At 34.6% G+C, this 16,975-nt stretch overlaps 1 protein-coding gene across 1 annotated transcript in view; it reads left to right on the forward strand.

Moving 5' to 3' along the window:
- The window catches only part of RAB21 (RAB21, member RAS oncogene family), a 34,394-nt gene extending 24,446 nt beyond the window's left edge, over positions 1–9,948 (forward strand). Inside the window, exons 5-7 of the mRNA XM_050750343.1 lie at positions 2,217–2,271; positions 2,753–2,841; positions 5,831–9,948. Of these exons, the coding sequence (XP_050606300.1) occupies positions 2,217–2,271; positions 2,753–2,841; positions 5,831–5,973 (287 nt within the window). The 3' untranslated portion in view covers positions 5,974–9,948. The remainder of the gene's footprint in view (positions 1–2,216; positions 2,272–2,752; positions 2,842–5,830) is intronic.
- The last annotated feature ends 7,027 nt before the right edge of the window (positions 9,949–16,975 follow it).

Below are 16,975 nucleotides of genomic sequence, written 5' to 3' on the forward strand. Positions count from 1 at the left end.
AGGACTTAAAAACTAAGTTTTATTACATTTAAAAGCTTTTTGAAAGCTTTTTTCCACTGTGCCCCACAACCATCCAGTCTAAGCATGATGTGATTCTAGTTCTATATCATTGTTAGGCCCTTTGCCTTTAGCATTGGGCATATCCCTTCTATATTCTTAATTCAAATATGTATTTTTAAGGAAGATCTGCTTAACTTAGAGGGTAGCTTTTTCCCTCCCTTTCCAATAGTCTCACCCTATTTATTTATTTTTTAAATTCTTTATAGTACTATACATTTAAGTAGGTGCTTACTTTGGTTGTTGTCCTTGTTTTCAGATGTTTTAAGCCTATCAGAAAGTTCCGTATGTAGCTGCACAGTAGTATTGAAGCAGATATGAGTCTCAAAGCCTTAATCCTTAGCTATCTTGCTTTTAAAAAAATATAGAAACTAAAAAGGTTTTTGAGCTTTGGAAAGAGGTCAGTCACTAGTCAGTCAGGTTTCTGCAGTGTATTCTGTGTTATCAATCCATTGTGAATGTTGATTATTCAAAGAAATAGTAGTTGTTTAGATTTAAAATGTTTTAAGTTTAAAATAATAGGTTATTAAGATAGATAGCTATTTATTAATGGCCTGATTTATTAAAATTAGTCATTTAAAATATTATTAAAAAATAAAGCAGTGTCTGAATAATTTCTCCTAATGTTCATTTGAGGCAGTAAGGTGATTGCCTACTTTTCCTGTCTTCACTCTTTTTATAGGTATCGATGAGATTGGTGGAATTTGGAAAATGAGGCATTAAGTACCTGGAAAAAAAATTTCATAGGGTTTTACATAATTGAAGCAAAATTAATACTGCTACCTTTAGTAGGAGACTATCTTATTTTACCTTTATGAGGCAGAATCTTGTTCCTCTTTGTTGGAGCCACTGGCCACCAGGTGGTGCTTTTTGCATTCTTTACAGAATAACACGACAGTTTTTCCTCTGGTTACTGTCAGACTTTGTCATATTTTAGATAATTAAAATTTCCAATGACAAATATAATGTAGGAAGTTAGAACTAATATGAAACTTCTTGCTATGGTAGATAGCTCTTCAAAGAAGGAAGAGTTTGTTACTGAATTTGTTGATATCCACTGAACTTTAGTATTGTCTACTTCCCTCTCTCTGATTCTTAGGCTATGGTGGCAGATAGTTTCTAGCAGTTGCCAGCAACTAGGTTATCAGATTATTTGAACCTTTGGACTTGTCCACCTCAGTGCTAAACATTTTATCTTTTATTGGGTGCTTATTTCAATGCCTTATCTGAAATTTATATGAAATTGTCTCCTAGAATCTATATGGTTCCAAGAAAAAAAGTAACTTTATTTATAAGATTTCTCTTATCCCTAAAAGCCATAATAGAAGAATAAAAATGTTTGTTTGAAGTGTCCTTCCATAAGGTATTTTTCCTTATCGTTATCTACTGTTTTTATTACCTTTAGCACTCTGTGTGTCCAGTCAAGTCATCTTAAGTTCAAGGAATCAGTATTTTGCAGTTTCTTCATTTTTGTTCTGGTGGCTTTTTTAAAAAGTATAATCTCAGCTTGGTTCCATTGTTTAAGGAGAGCTAACCTTATAATTTAAATCTGCATGATACACATATATTAAGTTTTAATAACTCACTAAAATTGTTTTTTAAACAAAGAATGCAGTTTTTCCCCTTACGATTGTGGAGTACTTAAAAATCTGTACACTTTAATTTTTACTTTAACTGGCTTATATCATCCGGGAAACTTGAATACTCGTAGGATCCAAGAAACTAGCTTAATATATTTTAGTAAACACTAAGATAGCCATACTTGATTGTTGACTGGCTTTAAGTTAACGGGAACTGTAGAAAATTTTGCTCTTACTTTCGATCATTTACACTTGGCTAAGAGTCATAGGTTTATCCCTAGGTTTCTGGTATCCCCCAAAATAAAAAAAGAGTGCCCATCTCTTTGGAAAAGTTGTTTTCTTTGTCAGAGGCTGCAGATTCAGGAAAGGTATGAATTGAGTCATTTGAAGGAGGATGAGGCATGATCAGCCCTCAGATCACAAGGCTTAACTTTATAATTTCAAGACATTTAGAAGTCTGGTGGGGATTTGCATTGTTTTTGCCGGTAATTAAAATGGCAATTTTGTATTTAGAATTGGCTTAATTTTGTTACGAAAATAAATCAGTATAAAGATAAATATTTACTTTTTTCAAAATAGGTAATAAAATAGACTTGGAAAAGGAAAGACATGTTTCCATTCAAGAAGCAGAGTCGTAAGTACTGTGACCCTCCCATTCCCCATCACTCCCTAGTAGAAGTCTTCCTCTTTATACATTTTGCTTTACCATTTGGGTATTACTCAAATCTCTTAACATAGATTGAGGTATTGGATTCAGTGAAGCATGTTTACATGGTAGTTTCTGGGCTTGTGGCAATAAAGCCCTTCCCTTTTTGACTTCAGTAAAAACTACGAGTGATATAAAACAAAACTATCATGATCAAATAGGCAGTAAGCCACAAAAACTTTTAAAGTATTTGAGTCCCAAATTAATCTATAAAAATTTCAAGGCCTATTATATTTGTATTATTTAAAATTTGATTTAATGTATAGAGAAGTTAAAACAGCTATATAAACTTAATTTCACTAAACTTGAATAAATTAATATGTCACTAAAACTGTTACTATAAAAAAGCAGTTAAGACAAAATCATGAGTAATATTTTACATCAGTCACTGATGTTACTTTTTTTTAAGGTATGCAGAGTCTGTGGGAGCAAAACATTATCATACTTCAGCCAAACAGAACAAAGGAATTGAGGAACTCTTTCTTGACCTTTGTAAAAGTAGGTATATTCAGATTTGGTTTGTTTAGAAATGGTTTTTGGTTTTTACTTTTTAAAAAATAATAATCTATTTTACACCAGTGTTACTTTTCAAAGAATTGGTTCTTTTTAAACTATTGACTATTGGTAATATTTCTAAAGTGCTGTAACTTTTTTTTTAATGGTTAAATACCTACTTTAGTTCTGTTTCAAGCAGTAATTAATGGTTATGAAATCATATGTATGATATGGGCTAAATGTGTATTATAATATTACATGCATAAGTGTTAAAAGTGGAAGGGGAATTTATGTATTAAAACAAATTTAAGACCTGTAATGACCTGCTGTAATGAATGGACCTTATTTGAACACCGATTTGTCAAACTAGTGAAAAAGAGTGTTTGTGAAACAAGATATTTGATTATATTAAGATACTATTAATTTTTTAGGTGTGATTATGGTATTGTGGTTATGCTTTATAAAAGGAGTTCTTGTCTTTTGAAGACACATTAAAATAATTTAGGAATAAAATTATGGGTCTGAGATTTGATTCAAAATAATGGTAGGGATGCTTAGGGTTATGGATGAAATTGGGTGATGGATTTTCATTATGCTGTATTTTCTACTTTATGTTTGAAATTTTCCATATTAAAAAGTGTATAGTTTTAAAGAAAAAGGAAAATAAATTTATATATACTCTGAAAGTCATTTCTCATATTACCAATAAAATGCATATCTGAGTTTATGGACTTTAGACTCTTCTAAGAATTTGATGAAATCGTGTACACACACACACACACACACACACACACACACACACACACACATTTTGGAATAAATTAGTTTTATAAAACCCTCAAGTCATTCATAATTCTTCAGGAATAGTGATTATCTAAGTGATGTCCCGTGATCAGCAGCATCAATATCACTTGAGAATATGTCAGAAATGCAAATTCTTGGGCTCTCCAAGCCTACCAAATCAGAATTTCTAGGGATGGCGCCCAGAATCTGTGTTTTAACAAACGCTTCATATGATTCCAATGCACAGTAAAATATAAGAACCAATGCTGTACATAACAACTTGGGGGACTTATTAAATGCATATTTTGATTTAGTAGTTGTGGGATTGATTGAGGTCCTCATTTCTACCAGCACCCAAGTGGTGGTGATGCTAGTCCTCAGGATAACCTCCTTCCTTTCCTTCCTTCCTTCCTTCCTTCCTTCCTTCCTTCCTTCCTTCCTTCCTTCCTTCCTTCCTTCCTTCCTTCCTTCCTTCCTTCCTTCCTTCCTCCCTCCTCCTCCCCCTCCCTCCCTCCCTCCCTCCCTCCCTCCCTCCCTCCCTCCCTCCCTCCCTCCCTTCCTTCCTTCCTGTAATGCTTTTAAATAGCAATGTACTAAGTCAGTGGCTTACAAATGTTATAAATGTCACATCTTCAAAACAATTTTTGCATGCTCCACATGTTTATTTAGAAATTTTATAACATGTACAAGTACTAATATGTACATTTTAAAATGTAACTAAATAGAAATTTTGAAAAGTTAAAAATAAGTAGATATAGAATTTGTAATGTTTTCTTATTTCATCTTGTTGGATTGTCCCATATACCTCAACTTGTAAACCATTAATCAAGAGCAGTCTCTAAGAGCCCTTTTCTATTTTAAGGACACCCTCTTTTCTTCCTTCATTTTGTCAAATACATGTTTTGTAAATATTTTCTCCCAGTCTGCATCATGTATTCCATTTTTCTTACCTGTGTCTCTTAAAGAGCAGTTTTAAGTTTCAGTGAGGTCCAGTTTATCATTTCATGATTCATGTTTTGTGTCTTACATGAGAACTCTTTATGTAAACCAAAGTCACAAAAATTTTCTCCTATGAAGATTTTTCTCCTGTGTTTTCTTCTGGAAATTTGGTTTCATGTTTTACATTTAAGCGTATAACTCATTTTTCGTTGTTTTTTGCATAAGGTGGTTAAGGTATGGGTTAAGGTTTATTTATTTATTTATTTATTTTTACAATAGATGTCCAGTTCTATTAATAGTACTGTTTCTTGAAAATATTATTCTTTCTTCATTGAATAACCTTGGCAACCATGTCAAAAATCAAGAGACCATATCTACGGGGGTCTGTTTCTGGACTGTGTTTTTTTGTTCCACTGATCTCTCTATTTCTTCTATCATAGTCTCACTGTTTTGATTAGTGTAGCTTTACACTAGTTCTTGAAATCAGATAGTGTGAGTCTTTCAGCTGTGTTCTTTGAAGTTCCCTCATCTTAAACTCCATTATTCTTCAAATATCTGGTCAGGGACAGTGGCTTGCACCTATAAGCCCAGTGCTTTATGAGGCCAAGGCCATAGGATCGTTTGAGCCCAGGAGTTTGAGACCAGCCTGGGCAACATAGTGAGACCCTCATCTTTAGCAAAAAAAAAAAAAAAATCAGCCAGGCATAGTGGTGCATACCTGTAATTCCAGCTACTCAGCAGACTGAGGCAGGAGGATCAATTGAGCCCAGGAGTTAGGGGCTGCAATGAATGAGTGATGATCACACCACTGCACATCCAGCCTGGGTATCAAAGTGAGACCCTGTCTCTCAAAACTAAAAATAAAAAAAATCATTTACTTAAAAGTATTACATTTCTAGTCGAAGAATAAATCCTGCACCCTAAATATTACTTGGAATAATTTGAACTTCTTTGACATATTTCTAAGTAAGTTTGGAAAATCTTAAGGATTGTACTTGTACACAGACATTTGTTCAGAGCAAAAAAAAATTTTTCTTTATTGATGTCACTGTGGCCATTATACCATTGGTTAAATAAGCTTACTACTTGATACTAGTTTTTTAAAACATGCAGGTGAAGCTATTTTAGCGAACTGACACAATGTTCATTATATTTAGTTTCTTTGTTGGTTGAAAGTCAGAAATAGCTATCATAGTGTTACACTGAAATTTTAGAAAGAGAAAACACAAAGATTGTGATCCTAATAATGTTTGCTTTCTCTCTCTCTTAGGGATGATAGAAACAGCACAAGTGGATGAGAGAGCAAAAGGTAATGGCTCTAGTCAGCCGGGAACTGCAAGGCGAGGTGTACAGATTATTGATGATGAACCTCAAGCCCAGACCAGTGGTGGAGGGTGCTGTTCTTCTGGATAACTGTGTACGCCTAAGAAATTAAAAGACAGAACAAAACTGTGGATCATTTCCCTCAACATGAAGACTGCCATATTCCAAGTCACATTATTTTACCAATGGAATTATAGAATTAACAGTATTTTAAATTACGTTTATAACACTGCAGAGACCTTAAGTGCTAAACTTAGTGGAGTTTGTGACCAGAGAATTGGCATTTTCTACAAATGTTAACAAAGCAATTACCAATGGCCTTTTTACATTTTTTTTTCTTTAATGAGGAATAATATGCATGTAGAAAAGACCTACTTAAAGGCTTCATTTATATTCTTTCAAATCAAATCTTTATTTAATAACTTATATATGTTGTTGGAATGGTTACATTTTTGCAGCCCTTTGTATTTTGTGGTAGTTTGAATTGTATCACTTCTAAACAGCAAACTGTTTTTGTTTCTGTTTTTGTTTTTAATTAGCAGATATCTGAAGTACTATTTTTGCAGGGTTTGCACAGGCCCATAACTGTCTACTACTTTGATATAATCTGTATACATCCTGTATGCTGAGCTGGTAAAATACATTGTAAATTACATATTAAATATTTTATCTGCTTTTACAAGCGCAAGGTGCAAAAATATATACAATAGTCTCATTGATGACTGTAAAGTGAATTAACATTTGGTGATTATGCCTAAGCTTTTTTGACTAATATAAAGATCATAACTCCCCTTCACTTCTGTCTTAACTTGAACATGGCGTGTTTAAATTTTCATACATACTTTACTTGAATTATTGCTGTTGTCACTTATTTTTGCCTCTGTGAGTTCATCTGATGATTGAGCAGTAGCATTTGCCTTTTGGTTTCTTTGTTATTATAGAAAAGATGACTTCTGCTGATTTTGCTTTAGAATGGTTACCTTAGAAGAATTTGGGTGGCTCATGTTGAATTTCACTTTTGCAAAAGCTTTAGTTTTCTCATAGGCTTTATAAGAGATGGGTTAAGTGGTATGAGCAGAGGAAGTACCCAGATAGTAGCCAGTTACCAAGACTCATTCATACAGCATGCCTGAGGCAGCACTTTTAGATCCTTTGTGAGCAAGTTCTATTTGTTCATTGCTTGCCAGAGATGAACACAGAATGTTCTGTTTCATTTTATAAGAACTCTCCTGAGTTTCTGTGGATGGAAACATTACATGTAATGCAGTTATAGTGAACACTGGAAAGATTTATTCAAGAATTATATTTGTGTATACTTTATAAATTAGTCCCTCGTTAGATTTTTTTTCTTAAGCATAAGACTGAAATGTGTTAATTTTAGTAGAATCAGGCACTGCTCACAGAAGGAACACAGATTGTAGAAATTAACATAAATTGTTCTTGTTCTAATATATATATTTTTTCATTTCTGTCATGCTTGGAAAACTAGTAAATATTATGTCTAAGATCAAATGGAATGGCCCCTGGATTTACTTCTTATAAGAAGCAGTAGTATGTAATAAAGCTGTTAACATGAGCAATTAGGAGGCTATAAAGAGATTATAGTTACAAAAGAAATACTGCCATATTTTTAAGTTAATAACTTAAGCCTTCCCAAATGGGTTAAAAGTTGAATGAATTGACACCCTGATGTTACGATGTTAGAATTTTAACTTAAACTAGAAGGCTTTCTGTGAGCCTTCACTTTACCTTCTTTAATTATTGTCCTTGCTAAATTCAACACAGACTTTTCTGTTATGTGTTTTTGAGGAAGTTGGGGTGGGAAGAGTCAGAGATAAGCTAAAATTGTCTTCTTTTATGGAGTAATCGTACTCTTGGTTTCCTGTGAAGTTAGTGTTTATGTAGGGGTGGGGGAAGGCAGCAAGAATCATGAGTATCACTTGTTTTTGCCCTCCTGCCTCTTTCAGACAGAGTGAAGAAAGCTTTTCCATTCTTACTGTTGTAGATGTAGATGGGAAATAAGCTTTTCTCATTGCAGTGAAATACGTTTTAAAAACTAGAGTTGCTGGGCGCAGAGGCATGCACTTGTAGGGCCAGCTACTTGGGAGAGTGAGGCAGGAGGGTCACTTGAGCCCAGGATTTCAAATCTAGCCTAGGTAACACTGAGACCTCCATCTCTAAAAGACACAAAAACTAGTTAGAGATGAAATTGAGCTTTATTTTAAAAACGTTCTAAAGCCTGATAATTGATGAGCTATGCTTCGGCTTTTCATCGTACTTGAATGAAACAGCTAGATAGGAACCTCTGCTCCAGAACTGCCAGATAATTATTGGTGGGTTATAACTATTCTCCATATATATTTTTTTCTTTTCTCTCCTTTGGTTTCTGTGTTATCTTTCTTAACTTCCCACATTTCTTTATCCTTTTTAGTGGGGGCCTGTAATTCAGGCTAATTCAACGGCAACAATAGACAACGTGATATGGCTGCTGTCACTTTAAAACCTGAAAGGTCTTTTGGGTAGGAACTGAGTAGTGAAAGAGGTCCAGTCAACTTCAATATATATACAAAGGAAAGACAGATGATAAACCAAGGCTGAGGAAATTTTTCTGATACTTTCTTCATTTCTCCAATGTACTTTTTGCATTCTTTTTCTGATATTTGTGCTATTAGGAGGAAGATACAGGTTACCACATTGTGCATTAAAAGCAGTAGGTAGGTTGAGCCAGTATTTTTTCAACTGGTAAGCATATACAGTTAAATTATATAATTAAAAATTGGTTTAAGATAGTGATTAAAAATACCTGAATATAATGTTAAAAGTATACAGTCATTGTTTCTGTAATGATGATGAGTATTCTGCTTCTTGTTTTTCATTGTAATTACAGGGGAAGATTGTTTTTAAAAATGTATATTGCCGTGCTTTTGGGGTAAGCAGTAATATGAAAAGAAAAAAGCATTATGTTATTGTATGAAATATAAGTGTTCAAATTTGTTTTGTCTGGGGTGTTGCCTGAGAATACCCTAAAGCTATGGCTGTTACTGCATTGAAATCTTTTTTTTTAAATAGTAGCCATATGTTATTAGTGGAGTACTTTATATTTGACATTAAAGGAAGAAGAGTAGTACTTTACTTTTAGATTTTTAGTAATGAAAGATAAAATTTAAAAAATAGGGAAAGAGCGTAGGGAGGAGTAGAGTGGAAGTCAAGTAAATAAAAAACTACAACCTGACAGTTTTTAAAATCACTTTGAAAAGTACGTTACTTTTATCAAAGAGTTAATAATTAAGGCAAACTATGCATTATGCCAAATATTAAGAACATTTTGAAAATGAATTGTGATACTATTTATTTCTTTTATTATATAATTTGCAATTTTCTGTGTTATAAGTGCTACCAGGATTCTACATCGTTGACCTTACATATTCAGATAATACAGTTTACTCTTATAATTACCACTTATATTATCTCTAAAAGTAGTTTGATCTGTGCCTTTAACTTTTAGAATTTATCTTTTGACTTGTTTGCCATTGTAGAGTTTTCCGTTTTCTCTGTAGATTCAGTGTGACAAAGAGGGAATACATAATTTGTGACCATTTAAGATGGTGAGATTTTCTGGAAAAGGATATAGATAGTAGTAGTGACCAGCAGGAGCCTCACGATAATGTCTGAAGGTATAAAGACTGAGTAGATCCCTAAGTATTCTTCTCTAAATTACAAAATGCATTACCTAGGCTTTAATAGTTACAAGCTGGGATTCATTGAACCGCATCTACTTGATTTCATCATATGCATTGATTTTAGTATGTTGCTGTTCTGTTATCTGTAATCAACTATAACAGAGTAATTTATTTGGTGTTCTGGACCAAAATTCGTGCTACACATATGTCTGACTTTGATGGCCTTTATCTTTTCAAGAAAACAGTTGCAATTTTGAGCAAAATTTTCCTAGTTGTAATATTTTAATAGTGTCATGTAATGGAAAAAATTTAGAAATATACTCCTAAGAGAGTTTTCAATTTCAAGCAGAAATGCTTCTCTTCTAAATAAATACCACTTGATAGACCTTTAGCAGTTCTTGTGCTATCTAGGATTTATACATTTTTGCTTTTCTGGAAAACTGCTTTTGCGTGTTAACCCCTCTACTGCAACATTTTCTCTTCAGTAGATACGTGAGTAAACGTGATGAGTTAATGTTACACAGCATACCCAGTTAGGACTCTTCTTCTTAAAGCATCTTACTCTCTTTAGAAGTCTGCACATATTTTCAAATGCATCACATTAAAGCCACAAGTCAAGAGGAGGTGGGGTTGCCTACTTCGATGGCCTTTATTCCCACTATACTAGATCTCATTCTTGATTTTGATACTTCCTGGCAACGGTGTCATCTCTTCACTATCAAGTATTTAAGGAAAAGCTAAGGTGATTTCCTTAAATTTGAACATGTGTAGATCAATGAGAGAAAGGTGAGGGATAGTAAGGATAAAGTCTCATGTTGAAAAGTAGAAAGCAGTGGTATCTGCTAAACTCTAGCTTATAGTAGCAAACTATTTTAAGGAGATCATCATATGTAGTACTTCCTAGAAATGTAAAAGTTCCTCATTTTGTATTTAATTATGTAAGAAAATGTTCTAGGGAAAGAATAAAAAATATATATCGTCAAAGTGCCCTTTGGTAGTGCTCCCAAATGGTAGTAACTGTTAGTCTTTAGTATATACTCCTCAAGTATCTTTTTGCTATGTATTAATATATGTATATGTTTACATATAGAAATACATAGTATTGTGGGTTTTAAGTTTTCACATAAATTGTGTCTTATCCATATGTTTTGCCGTTTGCCTTTTCTCTTGCCAACATGTCTAGGAGCTCTTTGGTAAATACAGACTTTTTCATTTTATTTCCTCTCCTCTCGCATTTCTATGGATGTGTCTTGCTTTTTTTTTTTTTTTTTTTTTTTTTTTACAGCCTCTGACTCCATGAAACCTGAAAAGGAATCTGGTCTGTTAGGTGGATTTCATTAGTATCCAAATTTATTTACTTATTTATTTATTTTCATTTTTTTGAGACAGTCTCGCTCTGTCACTCAGGCTGGAGTGTGGTGGCTCAGTGATAGTTCACTGCATCCTTGAAATGGCCTCAAGTGATCCTCTTGCCTCAGCCTTCTGAGTAGCTGGGACTACACGTGTAAGCCACCATGCCTGGCTAATTTTTGTATTTTTCATTTTTAGTAGAGATGGGAAGTCTTGCTATGTTGCCCAGGCTGGTCTTGAACTCTTGGCCTCACCACTCCTCCCGCTTCAATCCCCCAAAGTACTGAGATTACAGTTGTGAGCCACCATGCCCAGTCAGTATCATAGAATTCAAATGCAAGCCAATGCTTAGAATCAGGGTCTGCTTTAAGCTTGTGAATCAGGAAACTAGAAGGCATCTTATAATTCATTTGAAGTTCATTACTTTTGGCTGACAGTTGACTGCTTAGTATATAAAGTCTAGCAGTTAACTTTAGCAGATTCTCTTCTCAGAATACGTTTTTATTGGAGAGAAGAAGGCAAAAGAGCAAAGGTATAATTGATGGGGAAAAGTACAAGATAAACTAAAACAAGTCTTTACACAACTCTAACAGCAACTCCCATAACACAAGACATAATGCTACCAAAAATTCAAACTTGTGTTTGATCTGTGCCTTTAATACAGAGTAAAAACAAAAGTCCCTTTTTAGATCTCCCTTCCCTCATCATCCCACATCCCTTTTTAGAGGTAACCATTGTTAACAGTTTGGTTTGTGTCTTTATTATGCAGTTTTACATTTGGCCTTTGTAAATTTTCTGTTCCCTGAATGGAACTTCTACCCTATATCAAATTCCACCCTGAACTGACCAATTTACCAAGGCAAGCTAGAATCATACTTCTTTTTCTAGAAGTTTTTTTTGAGACAGGGTCTTGCTTTGCCACACAGACTAGAATGCAGTAGCATGATCATAGCTCATTGCAGTCTCAAACTCCTGGGCTTAAGCAATCCTCCCGCCTCAGACTTCGAAGTAGTTGAGATTACAGGTGCATACCACCACCACCCACACCTGGCCAACTCTTGTTTTTTGTGGAGATGCTCTCGCTTTGTTGCCCAGGCTGGTTTTTGAACTAGTTACAAAGCGATCCTCCTGCCTTGGCCTCTCAAAGTGCTAGGATTACAGTCAAGCCACCATGCCCACCCTAGAATCATACATTTTTAAAGCAAGTTAAATCAGCAATGATAGTTCTGGAACTAGAAGTTAACTACTTACAGGACTTTTAAGATGTAATTTTATCATACATCAAGCTTAAAAACTGTAGCGTTCTGGGAAAGTAAGTCAAACTCTTGAATGCTATCCTCTGTGGAAATAGGGTTGGGAAAGAGCAATGTGCAAGTCCAGGCTCCTTAATACACATAAAACTCTGGGTTAGGCTCATCCTCTTGGTGTATTTTCCTACTTGGGGAGTATTGCAGTGTCCAACAATTTATAGGATCTTCTCTGCACTGTCAAGACTATAGCTAAGCATATGTGTGCTATGACACAAGGTATAACGTGTGCCCCAGAACAAATGCATTTATTCATGTTTGACTTTAAATGAAAATTCAGAAAGCAGGTTAAGCACATATGTGAGTTTAATAATTGTTTCTGTATTGTCTTTTTAAAAATTTAAAACATTCAGCTTTTTATGACTTTGGTCAGTTTCACTCATTTGTTGAGTGCCTTCTGTATATGCCCAGTGCACAAACTGCTGTGTGCCCAGTGTACGTACATGGGAGAACCAGATAGCCAAAGTGCCTTCCTTTATCGTTGGAACCTAGAGATGAGGAGCTGATACCTGTTGCCCATAGTCCGAGATATAAGTAAGTTATATGGGGATATAAGGTCACCCATGCACACATGTTCACATTCTGTATTTGATATATGTACCTGCCAAACTTTTGGAGTGAGGTAATTAGAATGACAGTCATTGAAGTTTACAGTGAATTTGAGGTAAAGCTGGAAAGAATGTTTTTGAATTTTGCAAATAATACATTTTTTCAAGCCAGATTAAAATTGAGTAACTTACTTTGTAGCTTCAAGGGTGTAAGTAAGTGATCCTCTAACCCAAATTGCTTCTCCAAATTTTGTGGTAGCAGTGAATAAACTGATGCCTTCTGCTTATTTAGACAGCTGCCATTTTTGTTTGGTTTGGTTTGGTTTTGTGGTAATTTTTTTTTTAACCTAGAAAAAATACAATTTAAAAAGCAATCATATTGTTTGCTTTGCTTTTGACAGATGTGGCCTTGTCACCACACAGTAAGCCAGAACACAATCCATTCCTGAGTCATAGTAGGATAGTTTGTGTAATTCTAAATGCGCTCTCCAGTTTGAGAGTGTGGGTCCCTGTTTTCCTCTCTGAAGTTGAAGATACAAGTCAGAAAGATAGTTTAATGAATATGAATTTTCTAAACATCTTTTCGGTGTCTTTTAAGGATGTTTTTGATATTATAATATAAAAAGTTAAATCATCTATTCCTCCTGGCCCTTTCTGGGGAGAAAATAGAGCGAAATTATCTGTTAAAACACACACACACACACACACTATCCCATTAGTTGGTTATAGACAAGTAACTTTGCATTCTTCCTAGTTCACAAAAGGTGAGTAAATTTAGTGATTTAATGAGTTCTTCAAAACATAAAAGTCCTGTAAAGGAAAAGCTAGAGGGTGTGTCAGGAGTAATTCCTCCCTATCAAAAGATTTTAGCCAATAGTAGTGGCATAAGAAATTTATTTATGTGAAAGACATAATTTTGGGTGAACTTTCTTGAAGATGGTCAGATAGGGCATTGTTAAGGAGATGGTAGATTTTGGGTTCTAGGTTCTAGGCTAATAATTTACTAAATACTTATCTTTGGTATGTTGCCTTGAGGCTGACATTTGACAGTTCCTATTCTTCAACATTTGGTTTTCTGCTCTGCTAAGACTAAAGCTGGCCCTTTCCAATCAAAAATGTTAAAAGCTGGCCAGGAGCCATGGCTCATGCCTGTAATCCCAGCACTTTGGGAGGCTGAGGTGGGTGGATGGATCCCTTAAACCCAGGAATTCAAGACCAATGTGGACAACATGGCAAAACCCCATCTCTATCCAAAAATATACAAAAATTAGCCGGGTGTGGTGGTGTGTGCCTGTAGTCTCAGCTACTCAGGAGGCTGAGATAGGAGGATTGCTTTAGCCTGGGAGTTAGAGGATGTAATGAGCTGAGGTCACACTACTGCACTACAGCCTGGACAACAGAGTGAGGCCCTGTCTCAAAAAAAAAAGAAAAAAAAAAGTTAAAAGTTGTGGCTAGGCACAGGGGCTCACGCCTGTAATCCCAGCACTTTCGGAGGCTGACGCGGGTGGATCACCTGAGGTCCGGAGTTCGAGACCAGCCTGACCAACATGGTGAAACCCCGTCTACTAAAAAAAAGGAAAGAAAAGAAAAATCCATATATATATTTAGCTGGGCATGGTGGTGAGTGCCTGTAATCCCAGCTACTTGGAAGGCTGAGGCAGGAGAATTGCTTGAGCCCAGGAGACGGAGGTTACAGTGAGTGCACATGGTGCCACTGGACTCCAGCCTGGGTGACAGAGTGAGACTCCGTCTCAAAAAAAAAAGTTGTTAACTGGATGTAGAATTATTTGCATAGTAATCACCATGTGTAAGCAATTCTCATCTGTGGAATGTTTGACAGGGATAAGATTATTAAAAATTGGGAGTTTTCTTAAATATGTAACTAAGAGCTAAAGCTTAAGAGTTCAGTGTTGATTGAGACCACTAATCTGGCAAGTGGCTTTTATTTGTCCTTTTCTATCGATAATGAATTCTAGGAATGTGGATGGATTCATTAGAGAAATAAAAATAGGCAAGATTTGTGATTCAGCATATTAAAAGTTAAGAATCCATAAATAGCCACTTAAAAATATTGTCAAAGCATCATGGTATTTGTAGTGTTGCTTAAAAAAGAAGCAGCAGCAGCTCTTCTAAGCCAAGCGCTGCTTCAAAACAAAACAAAACCTTATATTTAATAAAATGGAGAAATTTGGGGATGTCCCTAGCGTAATAATGCCTTCTACTGACATTATTTAAAGTCAGCTTAAATATCATTAGGGAAGACTAAGACTGTTTCTATTTTCTATGACCTCTAGTCACTAATTTAACTAATTTAAGGTTAATACCTCTTTCAGAGTTGGCCAAAAGAAAAAAAAAAAAAGCCTTTATTTGTGATCAGTAAATTATAAATTACACAGACGCTTCCAGCTACCTGGTATTTGCATGAAGAATTCTAAATTTTTTATGTGCCATAATTTTTAGTAATGCTGTCCTTGAATTCACTTACATCTCTGCTCTGGTTTTTTGAAGCTCATTAGGATGATGCCTGTCATCTCTTGGAAACACTGAAACTAGAGAACTGAAGCTGTTTACCATTTTTTGCTACACTGTTGAAAACTGAGTAGAATTTTGTGTCCAAAAATCCTTAGTCTGTGATGGAATTTTTTAAAGTATATGTGAAGTTTTTTACTTCTTCAGTTTTTCAAGATAATTTTGCTGTTTTTGCTTTTTATTTCTTTGCAACTAGAAATTTCATGTGCCAGTTACTTAATTTAATACATCTAATGGGAGATTCAAAGCAAACCATTAAAACTACCATATAAACTCAAATGAAATTTTATGACATTTTAATGTACATACTCACCAAGAAATGCTACAAGGAGCCTCTCTGCAAATGCCTGATGGGGCACTCTGAGAATTAAATAGGAAATGGACAGGAAAAGAGGCAAAGCATAGAATAGCCTCTGTGGTATACACACAGACAATATAAAATCCAAGAAATATAAGGTCCAAGGAAGAATTGGTTATCGAAGTAGAGAAAGAACCTCATCATAAGATTTGAGAATAGCTTTAGAGTTACTCTTGGGATAGTGTCTCATGGCCCTGTGAGGGAACTCTACAAATTTTATCCATTTTGCTGGGCAGTTTTAAGAGCTACTTTTTGTCTGTACTTCCTTAATTTTCATCTTATTTCTAGCTTTTACTTCATCTTATGAAAGATTAACTTAGAGGTTAGAATGCTTGCTTTTGCAAATAGCCTGAGGAATAAACACATGCTTTATCAAAGTGCAACTTATGATTTTCTGTAATATTAAGATGGACATGTGACTGGCTTATCCTTCCTATCTAGGAAACTGGTGTCATTTGGAAATATGTTCACATAAGATTCCTGACTATAAAGTAAGACTTACTATCTTGTATAGTTTGTAGCATTTAGTCTTCTATTTCAGTGGTTGGTTTGGATCTATTTAATTTTAAGCTTTCCTGGTCATTTGTCCCCCTCATGTTGTACCTAATATGTGTGTAGTTTTTAAGTGAAATCATACGTAATTTCAAGGAAACTGCTAGAGACAATGTATGAGTATCACCAAGAACATTTAAGCAAACCTATTGACTAAAAACTTAGTTTGGCTTACAATTTCATATGTAAATCCAAGAAGAAAGACTTGTAAGGTAAAAGGCCTGTTTTGTTTGGAAAAAAAGTATGTAACATTTTAAAGATTTGTGAGAGGAAAAAGATATTAGATGGGATAGAATCGATTAATCTCTTTTTAGAAGTAAATTAGTTTTGGTTTCATTTGCCGGTGGTATTGACAAAAGTGGTATAAATAAATTAAGCAGATTCAGAATTTAATAGGCACTTCGTGTTTCCATTTTCATAATGGAGGTTAGTCATAAACCATTTCACAGGGGCTCTGAAAGGTATACAAAATGTACTACTATAATTAATGTCCTCAAGGAACTTAAAAACCTAGGGAAGATTTATTTAACAGAGGTGAGAGAATTTAGATCCATTAAAAATGGAGGAAAAGGTAAAGTTAATATTTGTAGATGATAATGCAAAGCTTAAAAGAGTCAACTGAAAGTCTCTTAAAACTAATACAGTCACTGGGTATAAAATTCATCACAGAAATAAAAAGTTTTCATTTATAAAAACAACAGCCAGTTGGAAGATATAATAGAAGAAAAGACCCCATTTAAAGTAAGACCAAAGGAGAGAAGATACCTA

This window comes from Macaca thibetana, chromosome 11 (genome assembly GCF_024542745.1).
Source record: "Macaca thibetana thibetana isolate TM-01 chromosome 11, ASM2454274v1, whole genome shotgun sequence".
Lineage (NCBI taxonomy): Eukaryota > Metazoa > Chordata > Mammalia > Primates > Cercopithecidae > Macaca > Macaca thibetana.